Here is a 13193-nt window from a genome sequence, read left to right as displayed (position 1 = left end):
ATATCCATCACATTTTCAGAATTGTTTGGTGCTACGCAAATACCAACGTTGCCTAAAAATGGTTCAATATGCGGTGGGTTGTCTATTTCAGACCATTCCATGACTTCCTCTTCCTCCACTTCACTGTCTTCAGAATCACTGATTTGTAACGGTATCACTGGTACCCTTCTCGTGCGAGGGAACTCTTCACTATCGCTGTCGCTATCACTGTCGCTGCCTAATTCTGGTAAATCTTCACCCGAATAGGCAGACAAATTATCGGCAAATATTTCGTCATCGCTTTCATAATTGTCTGAAGCCATTTTTTAAAGATTAAATAAAATATCGATTACTTAAATATATTTCACTTGTAAAAACACACCCGTTCTATAGCGCCGTATTTCAAGACTGAAAATTCAATACTGATATTCAATATAGATCGTAGTAGATTACAGACATCTAAATAACATTGGTTTCCACTTATGTTATAATTTATTGCTCCGCTCGCATACCAGCGTTATCGCACCGCACAATATCACTTACACAAGTGCGAAGAATGCATTCCGTCTATCACAAATTGTCGTCTTTTCACTCGCTCACAAAGGATAATATTATAGTGTGAAAAGGAGGCCTATGTATTTATCACACATCATAAAAATATACATATAATCGCATTCACAGTACAGCGAACAAACCATGTTTAAAGAATACATCGATATTTCACAAAATGTTGTCTTCCTGCTCACCCATCAAAAAATAAACAAGTGTAAAAAGAAGACGCATATAGTTTTAGCATTCTTATCGTCTACAGAAATATAGTTCGCTGATTTAGTGACTCTAAACAAATTTCCTGATTACGCACAAGCTCTCATTTGGGCTGCGCAAGAGTGTGTGTGTAAGTAAATGAATCGACGGTAAATTATTTTTTTTTGTAGATGTGTGTGTAGTTTGAAACATTTTCAAACCGTTGACATAAAATATTCGTATGCAATAATCGGGTAGAAATACCTTTCCCGCACTTCAAGTGGAGCCGGCGTAAAAGGTATTTCTACCCGTCCCGCCGACGAGCACCGGTACGGCGCGCGGGTAGAAATACCCTTCCCGCTCAAGATGTGTTAAGTCTTGTTCTAAATCTATGATGAATTACGCTGGATTTATAAATTGGGTCATTTAAATTAAAATTATTGCAGGGAAATATAAATAATGGACTTGGTTCACTTTAGACTCTTTAGAGACTTGACACGTTCATTAAATATCAATTACTATTTATTGATCTCTACTCACAAAATCGTTTCCACGTCCAGATTGTTTCTGGGCGTTATAGAATTCTGAATCAACCGAACAGCATCTGTGCCAGAGACAACATTATCAACACAAGACCTCCTATTCAATAGTGTATCACTAATAAACGCCCTAGATTGTCCGAACAACTCGCCCCTATCCGTAACAGACCTGGTTATTCGTCTAAGAACTGGTAAATTGACGGCAACTTCATAAGGAGGAGGGTCCTCAGTGGGAGTCGTCTGGACTCGTCCTCCGAAAGGATCAGCGGGGCATATCTCTAGCAGCGGACTTGCAAAATATAGACTACGGTTGGTGACGTCGCTATTTTCTTGGTCTCTAAGGTTTCGATCAATGGATTCCATCTGGGAGATTGGAATCTCATCATCGTTGTTGGTGTTATCGGTTTCTTCTTCGTCTCCGATCGTTATCAATCTTTCATTCTGACTTTCATTTTCTCTATTATGTAACGGGTGATCTTTTGAAGAGTTATTATTTTTTATCAGCGTTTCTGTAAGAGAGTTTCTTCTACAATTATTCAAAAAAGGCACTGGTCTAACGCGTCCGTTGCCGTGAAGTCTGTTATTACTTCCTGGTGTGTTACCAGCAGGCTTTGTAAGGAAGCCTGCCCAAGATTTACGATTTTGTGCTCTATCTTTATCACCAAGATTATATATTTCCCTATCGGTATGGATGGAATTGTTATTAGCCGTACAAAGGCTATAGTTTGATTGAGTCACGTGCATGGAAGAATATTTACTCCTTGGCACAATTTCACCACTTCCATTGGCATTAGTTTCTAATAAAAAGTGGTCATCGTCACTTGAATGCGTCGTGGAGACATGTGATACGTTAAACTGTTCAAGAATTCGTAGCTTCTTTCTTGGAGTCACAAGATTATCACCTGTTTTCCCACTCGGGTTGCTATTTTGATTCCCCGTCTCTGAAGTTGCATCAGAAACTATTCTAGCTGTGGTTGATTGTGGACATTCATTCTCAATTAAATCAATCGAGCTTCCGTTAATGGCGCTAGTTGACGGTAAGCTAAGACTGTCTTCTAGATTGCACTGCGGCATTAATTCTTGACTGTCTATTTTAGTTCGATCTCCTTCCTCAGTTACCCTAATAATATTACACGCATTAGAAACGGAGCCGTTACTGGAACCCATTTTATGGGCACTTTCATAATTGGCGCAAAGAAACTCAGATGGATTGTTTTTAATTTGAGCACAATTATTTCCATCATTGGAACATAACAATTCAGCAGTGTCTTGACAATCCTCTTGAAATGCTTCGTTATTAGAAAGAAGAAGAGCTTCAGAATAAGACGGCACGAGGGCACAGTTTTCTCTGATTGTTGCAAAAAGTTCTAAGCTATCGATGGTGCTGGTGTGAGACATGGCTCCACTGTAGTCGAGACCATTTCTGCTCCTCGCTAGGGCCAGAATGTTGATGTGCTGGGCGGACCCGTTCTCGGAATCGAAACTGTTTTGGTTGGCCAGCGTCGCCGTTTGGTTGGTGAAGCCAGGTCCTGAAGATTGGTGTCTTGGTCCAACATTCGGGGTATACTGGGAATTGTGGGTCTCCAGATCGAGGCGCCTGTTGGTGTCGATGTCGTAGTTGACGCCAAAGATTTTGGTGACCTGCAATAAAGGCATTAATTTTATTTTATGTATTCGTTCATTCATTCGACGCTCTTCGACCTGCCTAACCCCACGGGACGTCACTGTATGGATTGAAACGACGTGTAATTTTGGCAGATGCGGAGTTCGAATCCGCGATCCACGGCTTCACGAGCAGATATTCCGCCACTAGTTCACCACATACCTATATGCAACGCCAATCATAATAACTGTATTATTTTATAATATTAAAATAAGTCTAATTTATATCAATTTACAAATATAATGTGTTACCGTATAGTGAACGTAAGCGGTGTTGCACTCGATGAGAATCCGAAGCGGCCAGGAAAGAAGAAGACATGAGAGGATCCAGAAAAGAACATGACTGGAGTACCACGGGATTCGGTCTGTATCTCTGGAAAATTGAAAACACACATGTAAATTATGTTCTATTATAATTTGTCCAAAAACAACGGTACTGTGGAAAATACACCACAACGGACCAAGTCACAAAATGGCAGAAACGCATTGAAGCCTAAAAGCATTTTAATTTGAGCTATTCACTAATAATATTGTGTATATTTTGTATAATTTAACAATATCACATTGAAGCGGACGAAACCGGTCCTGATTATTATTAGACTATGTGGAATACAGTCAGCGCTCGAAATGGAATATTTTACGAACCGGAGCGCTCGATAATTTTACAAAAATATTGACATAGGTAGTTATCTAATTGTATATGTTTAAAAAAAATAAGTGTGTTAGATTTTTTATCATATGGCGTATCAGACTAGCTCAAACGATCAAGTTAAGAGTGTACATAAGTGAAACGGCAAATAATTTTCAACAGTATGTGGAACGAAATTTCGGTGGCGTTGCCAGTCGGAGAGTGATAGTCGACCTGTTCGCACGTCAATTTGTTTTGTGATGGCGTCGGAGGAATATATTTCTAAATCGTGTAAAGATGACTAAAAAACGTTCCGCATGTACTTGAAAAAGAAAACATGTCAATGAATATACTATTATTATTACGAATATAATAATAAACATAACATTAAAAGGACGCATGTTGAATTTTTATGACAAATTATATTTCGTTCGGCTCGCATCATTTGCACAATCCGCGCATCGCCTAGACACGATCTTTTTAAACCATGCCTCAGCTGAAGTATAGCCTTAATATTTCCACGAGACGGAGTGATAGTTTTGGTGCGCTCCGGTGCGCTCCGGTTCATTTCGAGCCTTGTAAACCTACTACATATTATTGTGTTTTATTTGAATTAATATATTCTCTTTAAAGAATTGACACCAACAGCAATAAAGAAATTTAAATGTATATGCGGGAAAATAGTATTACGGGCAGTGAGTTCGTCCTCGAGTATGAAAAAACGTTCAGTTACTAGGTAAAACCGCTATTCTGCGATTTGGAAGGCGTCTGTCGGTTTGTTGTTTTGTTGAACCTTGCTTGTTTCAATCACACGCATTCTGAAATTAAATAATTACAAGATAAAAAGAACTTTTTATATACCTACCACGTTTTTAAATTTTCTGTTGAATCATATAAACTTGACAATTCTATGTATTAATAATTTAGGACAAATAAGGCAATTGCCAACAAATCATTTTTTTGCTATTTTGCAACAAACAAACAAATATAGAATATTGAAATGTCATTTTGATTTCCATAGTAACGCACGTCTATATTAATAATTTAGTTGCTAGGACCACCCCCTTAGCAACCAATAATAGTGGATTTGATTACGGATTCCTTCCGAAATAACTTTTCATACAGAAGAGAATTAACTCAAAATGAATCCAATTCTACTTAAAGATGGCTAAAAGTATTAAAATAATGCATTGGCATCGTGTTCTGATATATTCTAAAAGTTTGAAATGTCTAGCTAGTCGGGAAGTTAGTTAAAAATCGATTGCAAGATTTGTACTGGACAAACAACCATCGGACAAACAAGAATACGAGCTAATAAAAACGTTGTAAAATAATTAAGCGTACTGTTTTGGTCAAGTTTCTTAAAAACAATAGACTATCGTTTGACATGCCCTGGCAATGTGTTATTAAGTTGGTAACAATATCTACATAGTTTCAGAACAACACACATAGGTAATTAATATGCTCAGAAACGGAATTATCAAACTGATAGTAATAATAATTAAAGTAGGTACAGGGTATAGGTCTGTTTTTTTCCATATAGTCTTTGCATAATATGTATATAAATGCAGTGGTGTGTTTATGGACGTAAAAGCGTGTCTCAACACTGACCAATTATGAAGGCTTCCATGATAAAAAAATAAAACCATAAATTTTAACTACCAATCTAGTAAAAATATCAACATATCTTCATCCTAGAATCACACCTGTAGCTAAAAATAATTATTATTGAAGACGATAGTGATGAACTGATGATAAATAATAATATTAGTGATTTATTTTATGTGTACAAGTACATACGTATCTGTTTATAAGCCCGTTTGATATTGAATAAATTGCATACTGACATTATGAGAAATATCGAAGAATTTTTAATAATTGTGTAAATCACTACTTTGAACTGTTCCTAGGCTCCTTTTTAAATCGTCTGTTGAATCGATTGCGTCATATGCGTCAAATAAAATCGCTGCTGCTTAAAGGTGAATACTGCCCTTCCAAGGAAGAAGGCAGTAACTGACTCTCACACACTTTCAAGATAAATGACATACTTAATGTGTTTTTTTTTAAATTTTAGTACTGTGAATTAAGAATAAAAAACGGTGATATTTTTTATTAGTAGGGCAGTGTTGCCAACCGTACTATATTTTTGATTACGCTAAAAATGTAAATTACTATAATTTTACGCCAAATATGCCAAAATACTATAATTTTAAATGATTCAAGATGAAAAATGTTCCTGTACTACATTTTTTACAGAAATACTATAATTTTTACGCCTTTGTACTATAATCAGCATAGAAAAAGATGGTAACACTGTAGTAGGATGTTAAAATACAAACAAAGTAATAATAAACAAGCAGTAACTGCAATAAATAGGTGCAATTACTGCCTTTTTGCTAAGTATTATTGTGAGTGTGATATGTATTATTGGGAATGGGACGACTGGCCTCCGGACAATTGGACGCCGCACTGTCGTAGACACGTATACAGAACGTAGACGAGGTATTTTAATCAGTTTCTGTCTACTACTTAGTAGTTTAAATTCATTTTATTCTTAACAATATAATGTATTCTTTATTGCGGATTGAGAATTACCATGCCTAAGGCTCTATATATAATAAAAAACTCTTTCTTCGTTAGAACCAGGGCTTTTTTTTCCATTTAACGCGGTGGAACGGCGTTCCGGCACCTTTTTTCACGGTTTTATTTCAAAATCAATTAAACGAAAAAATATTTGCGCTTAAGTAATTACAATAATAATTCGTTAAAATGATAAAATAAGGTACAGGTGGAAGCCATTTTGAATGTTGGCGTGTTAGTGTTAGTGAAGTAACCGTATAGTTTAAATAGCAAACATGCGTATGTAACTAGCTTCATACGTATGCTGCGTATTATGATTTTGACAGTTTGACGTTTATCGCATGGCAGCATCTGCGTATATTGTTATTTACGTTTGTTTAGTCAGTTTGTGTTACGATTACGTGTTGTGCAACTATTTTATATATTATTTAGTGCAACCCCAAGTTTAAATATGAAAAAAATTTCCTGTTACTTCTCAACCACCGGCAGCGGCGCCGATTCCGCAAATAAAAAGCTCAAAACAGAAACGATGACAGAAGATATGGAAATATCGGTACATGTAGATGTTCCTGAATCATCTCTAGCTGATCTCGGGGATCAAGGTCGAACTCAAAACGATTGGCCAGACTGCTGGTCATTAGATCAAAAAAACGATTTTTGCTCAAAAAACGAATGGTTGAACGTACACAAAATGAAACTTGGCTGCACAATTTGCAGAAACGTTGGAACTCTTGGAACTGAAACGACAATGGGAATGAAAATATCCAAAGAATGGGCCAATAATGAAATCACGTGTTCTGGGAAAGAGAGGAAGCTACAATTGGGGTCACTTCGAAAAAAAAATTTCGATCACAGAGGATCTATTGCACACAAAGCAGCGTTAAAAATCATTTCTGAAGCCAAAAAAAAGCAGATTGAAAATACTTTTTAAAAATCGTTATCTCGCGAAAAAGTAATAACAGCAAACATTTTTCGAACTGCATATAAAGTAGCTAAGGAAAATCAATCATTCAATATGTTTGAAAGTGAAATTAATCTCCAAGAACTAAATGGGATCGAAATGGGTCATATTCTCCATTCCACTAACGCATGTGTTAACATTGTAAATCATATATGTGATGAAATGAGAAAAAATGTTTTCAAAGAAATTGTTCAATCGAAAAATATAATTTCTTTGATAATTGATGAGTCTACCACCATAAGCCAAAAAACCACCCTCATTGTGTATGTTCGATGCTGTGTCGAAAGTGTTGGAATGAATTCACCAATTAATTTGTTTTTGGATTTGATTGAACTTAAAGACGTAACGGCAAAAGGAATATTTGAATCATTACTCCAATCTCTTGATTTATATGGGATGACAGAAGAATATTTAAAAAAATATTTAGTTTCGGTTGCATGCGACGGCGCTGCTGTGATGTTAGGTTCTAAAAATGGAGTGAAAAAATTGCTGACAGAAAAATTTCCTTCAATTATAGTTTGGCATTGTACTAATCACAGATTAAAATTATCAGTAAGTGATGTTGTAAAAAAAATTTCAGGGATCAATAGATTCAAATCATTTATTGATAAACTTTATGTTTTATACCACGCGTCGCCGAAAAATAATAGAGAGTTGCATTTATGTGCAGAATCACTAGGCGTTGAGGTACTGAAAATCGGAAGAGTTTTAAGTACCCGATGGGTGGCATCTAGTTTTCGTTCAGTTTCGGCTGTGTGGAATAATTATGAATCCCTTGTGCGTCATTTTGAAGAAGCGATGAATGACCCTACAAGAGATAAAAATGACAAGTGTACTTACAGTGGCTTAAAGAACAAAATAACATCAACAGCATTTTTATTGGATCTAGCATTGATGTGCGACGCTCTCCAAGAATTGTCGGAACTTAGTTTGGACCTACAAAATCGCAATGTGAACCTTTACATTGAAAATCGAAAAATAAATGAACTCGTTCAAGTTTTTGAAGAAAGAAAACAGAATTTTGGACCCTATTATAAATGTGCTGCAGCTGCTATAAGCAATCTGCATTTTCGTGGAGTTTTACTTCACGTATTCACGATCCTCCTATTAATCCGAAAATATTTTATTCCACGTTGAAAACGTCAATTGAAAAAAGGCTGCTAGATAATAAAGATGTTGAGTTTGCACTTTGGGCTCGCGTACTTGACCAAAAATATTGGCCTGAAGACATTGATAATCGGTTGACATTTGGAGAGATGGAAATTAGAAACATTTCGATCAGGCTACAACTAGATGAACGAGAAATGATTCGTGGATTTCGCGAATACATTCTCGAAAAGACATATTCTGAAAAACTCTTGCGTTTGGTATATGCTCTGAATTCTATTCCCATTTCTTCAAGTGAATGTGAACGGGGGTTTTCGCAAATGAATCTTATTATTACCCCAACAAGAGCTTCGTTAAACACTAAAACAGTTTCGGCACTCTTGTTCATCAAACTCGTGGGACCACCCTTGACACTTTTCGATCCTTCAAAATATGTTGATAGGTGGTTACTTAAAGGAAGACATTCGGTCTTAGACTCTAACACTAAGAAAAGGAATCGAGATGATGTATCAGACGAGAATTGGAAAAAACTTTGGAAATCACTCTAAACTTTTATTCAAGTTCATAAATAAATACATTACATATGTATTTACAATTATATTTTAAAGTTAGTCTTATTTAGTCTTATTTGTACAATATATTTCAAATATAATGTATGTATTTTATTGTTTCTGTAGCTTTGTTTTGACTAAAATAAAAAATTATCGTAAAAATCAACCTTTTTTTGTTCGCTTCGTGGCATATGATACACTCTCACATTAGCCTATTGCTAGTGCCTACACTGTAACTTCAGAAAAGGCTGAAACATGTTACCTAATCTCAAAAATCGTCGGCGTAACAAAACATGCAACCAAGCTCCTTGATAACCCGTCAATATATTCTAGTTAAGTTATAAATTAATGTTTTAATAATGTATAATACTGTTTAATAATGTTTAATAATGTTTAATAAGGTAACATAAATTGTACAGCGCGATGGGTGAATGTAATTTAAATTCAGTAGAATCGTTTTTAATAGTAAAATCTAAATTCTAAATACGCAATAATATTAAAATGGCAACACCATCCATTGTGAAATTATTGTGTGTCGCGTTATTAGTAAAGAAGAACCCCATCGCGCTTCCGATATGTTTTGAGCTTGAGATTGCATTGTGAACCCCGTCGCAATCAGTTAGCGTCCAAGGGCCAACCGATAAAGGCTGACTGTCGGGAAGTTAAATTAAAATAATGTACTCGTAAAAAAAAATAAACATAATAAAAGTGAAGCTTTAAAAGAAAAATTGTGTTGTTTTCCCCGTGTCCCTTTATCACATTACAGTCCCGAGTCTAAAAAAAAAATATATAAAAATCTACAAATAGTTATACTTAATAAAATCTTTGACACCTGGGGGTCGCCGACTGAGCTAAACCACATGAAAGACCCTGAGGATATGTCAAGTTGGCGCCCAACGTGGGGCGCCAATTGTTATATCCCGGGACCCGTGGCTAGCTCAGGATGTCGGCGGGACCCGGGATTCACAAAAATTAAAAACTAAATTGTTATTTTTCTCGAATTTTATTTGTGTCACGCTACGAGTCGCGAGAGTCAGATGTCAACCCTTTGGCTCGCTACCATAGACTGTCTAGCAGTGTTGCCACCCTTCCCTCACATACTCCTTATTATTAATTAAATAAAATAATTCTTACGTGCTAAGTACAATTTAAATATTTTGACAGTTAATCAAGGAATAATGGACGTACGTACGCCCATTGTTGACTAGGAGGTCAGGTGACATGGGTATACCTAATAATTAATTTTATCTATTGGGAGAAGCCCAATGATCATGGACATGACACATAGCTCCTTTAAATTTCATTTAAGTGACATTTGAATATAATTTTATTTAGTAAAAAGCTTGACATGAAGTGAGTTCCGGCACCTTTTTTTTTTAAAAAAAAGCCCTGGTTAGAACTAAAACATATGCACGATTAAATCATTGTTTACGTCTGCATATTTACATTCTCAACAACTCTATTAAATTATAATATAATCATTTAAATATAAATAATAATATTGAATATTTTTTTTAAGTACCTAACGTCTATATATTTTCGAATTCCGTGGCGTCCAGTTATCCGGTGCCAAATCGTCCTAGACCCGTATTATTTTAGCAGATGTCCATTTTTTCACTAAGGATTTTAACTGTATTTTAGTGATAATACTGATTTTAAAGTGAACAGAATATATAGCTTTCAAAAATACCTGACGGATGGCATTCACAACTCAATTTCACAAATTTTGTGAGTTACTGCCTTTTTCCTTAGGGAAGTTACTGCCCCCTTCCTAAGGGCAGAATACTTAGTTACCTGCTGCAGTTAATTATGAAAGTTTAAAAGGAGGGGAGGCGAGCACTTAATCGAAATTGAGTGCCCGTATAATTATCGCTAATTCAATAACTGAGTTTATTTACCAGGACGGCAAACAGAGGATCAAGTTATGAGCCAACATAACTCGGCCAAGCCCAACGTGCCCTTGTCCGTAAGTAATTGGCGGTTATTTTTACCTCCCGAGGGACAGTGTCGTATCTCTGGAGAGGCTTCAAGTAAACATATCCTCATTATGTAAACTTATCGCATTTATTCGCTGTCGTAAATTTTAATAATATACATCATAAAAACCGATTGAAAATTTTAAGGCTATACTTCAGTTGAGGCATGGTCTAAAAAGATTGTGACTATGCGATGCGCGGATTGTGCAAATGACGCGTGCCGAACGAAATATAATTTGTCATAAAACTTCAACATGCATCCATTTGATGTTATGTTTCTTGTTATATTAGTAATAATAATAGTATATTCATGGACATGTTTTCTTTTTCAAGTACATACGTAAAGTTTTTAGTCATCTTTATACGATTTAAGATTATATTCCTCCGACGCCATGACAAAACGAATTGACGTGCTCACACCTCGACTTTCGGTCTCCGATTGACAACGAGTGCAAAATTTCGTCGTACCTACTGTTGAAAATTATTTGCCATTTCACTGGTGCTCACAATGCTCTTAACGCAATTTGTAATTAGGTAGAACGCAGACGACTAATTGGTTGTGCACTTTGGGTGGAAACCGACGGATTCGGGTTCGAGTCCCTCTTCTAAACTCGATACCTCTCGACCTCTCGACACTGTCTTGTAAAGCCAGTGCTCACCTACGCATCGGAAACCTGGATATTAACTCTGCGAAATGAACGAGTCCTGAACAGTTTTGAAAGAAAAATTCTCCGCCGTATATATGGATCGATCAGGGACGGTACCAATTGGAGGAGAAGATATAATGCTGAGCTCTACGGGCTGTACGAAGATTGCAGCGCAGTTCAATCAATTAAGATTGGGAGACTGCGATGGCTAGGTCATGTGCACCGTATGAATGACAATGAACTTGCAAAGAGAGTGAAGGGCGTAGAAGAAGAAGCAGGCCAAAGATTCGCTGCTTGGATGGAGCTGCTAGTGACTGCCGTATTCTGGGGGTACCGAATTGGAAAGTGGCCACACTGGATAGGGACAGGTGGAGGGAGCTGTTGGAGGAGGCCAAGACCCACACCGGGTTGTCGCGCCCCTGATGATGATGATAATTCCTTGTAATTAGGTAGAATGCAGATGACTAATTGGTAAAGCACTTTGGATGGAAACCGACGGATGCGGGTTCGAGTCTCTCCCGACGTCATATATTTATCGAAGATTTTTTTAGCGGAAATGTGTACGTTAGAAGGTGTACACAAATTGCGAAAATTACGATGACACGCAGTTAACACAGAATTAATGGGAACTGAAATATCTAACGGGTATGGAGTAACAGGTAACCGTTCTCGAGTGTGGTAAAATATGAGAAACTTAAATACGTTTCAAGAATACGTCATTATAAGCATGTCCTTCGTTCTGACAACTGCTCTCGGTTTGTGCACTGACGCTCATTCAATATTGGTGTATTTGAAGGTTGAAACACACACTATTGCATGTATATAATGTGTGCTTCATTTTTGTAGGACACTCACACATTCAAAGCTCTACTTTAAAATGTAGTATATTGGGGGTATCTGAATTCTATTTATTAATCTGTTCTGTGATGACACATATTACAACTATATGGAAGGATCGGGGAATTTCAATTGCCACAAAAATTATGCTTGTGCGAAAATAATTAGTGTTCTCCATATTTTTGTAGGGTGTCGAGTCATGAACCCCGAAGGAAAGGGAGCGGATGGAAATTGATGCCTTCGAGATAAAGTGTTAGAGCCGAATGCTTTGTATTTCTTGGACGGAACACAGGACGAACCAGTCAATCATCCAGAGACTGCAGATAAAGGAGCGGCTCTCGACAATATGTCTATTCAATTCTAAACTAGCCTAACGCCAAACCATAAAATGTGAAAGGAAGCGAAATTTAGAAATTACAAACCTACCTATATATCTTAATTCGATTTTTGTTCTGTAATATCGAAATATTTAAAAAACATTTTTTGTGTTTCAAGCTACAATTACTATTGGGGAATTTTTTCCAATTTCAAATAGACGTCCTGCAGCTTTTTTTTACATATTGTCGGCGCGGACCGGATGACCTGGAGCGACTGGTGGTTTTGGATGACCTCCAGGGAAGAGCGTCGGCGCGCTGGAGCGACCAAGCGAAGGAGCTGACTGCTGGCAGCGTTCACTTTGCCCTGAGAGAAGCAGAGGATCGAGAGGGATGAAAAATCTTGGTCGCTTAAAAGGTGACAAATTTCATGTGGTCACAAAAGGTGGTCACGTTCCTCAGCAATGCGGAAACGACCAAGAAGAGTAAGTGAAAATGCTACATATTTTCAAAAGTCGTAAAAATAACTGATTCGGAATGGGTCTAGGACGATTTGGCGCCGGGACAACTGGACGCCACGCAATTCGAAAATAAATAGACGTTAGGTACTTATAGGTACTCTTAAAAAATATATTTAATATTATTATTTATATTTAAATTATTATATT

General features: G+C 36.7%; 1 protein-coding gene across 1 annotated transcript in view; it reads right to left on the bottom strand.

Moving 5' to 3' along the window:
• Positions 1-1259: 1259 nt before the first annotated feature.
• The window catches only part of LOC147070830 (uncharacterized), a 359669-nt gene continuing 347735 nt past the window's right edge, over positions 1260-13193 (bottom strand). Inside the window, exons 8-9 of the mRNA XM_085949252.1 lie at positions 3177-3297; positions 1260-2903 (exon numbers count right to left, since the gene is read on the bottom strand). Coding sequence (XP_085805378.1) covers positions 1260-2903; positions 3177-3297 — 1765 coding nt within the window. The remainder of the gene's footprint in view (positions 2904-3176; positions 3298-13193) is intronic.

Source organism: Rhyacophila brunnea, unplaced genomic scaffold, assembly GCF_057557595.1.
Source record: "Rhyacophila brunnea isolate RB1 unplaced genomic scaffold, BYU_Rbru_1.0 scaffold_21, whole genome shotgun sequence".
NCBI classification, from domain to species: Eukaryota; Metazoa; Arthropoda; class Insecta; order Trichoptera; family Rhyacophilidae; genus Rhyacophila; species Rhyacophila brunnea.
The sequence above is the reverse complement of the archived record's forward strand: the minus strand, read 5'-3'. Positions and strand labels throughout refer to the sequence as shown.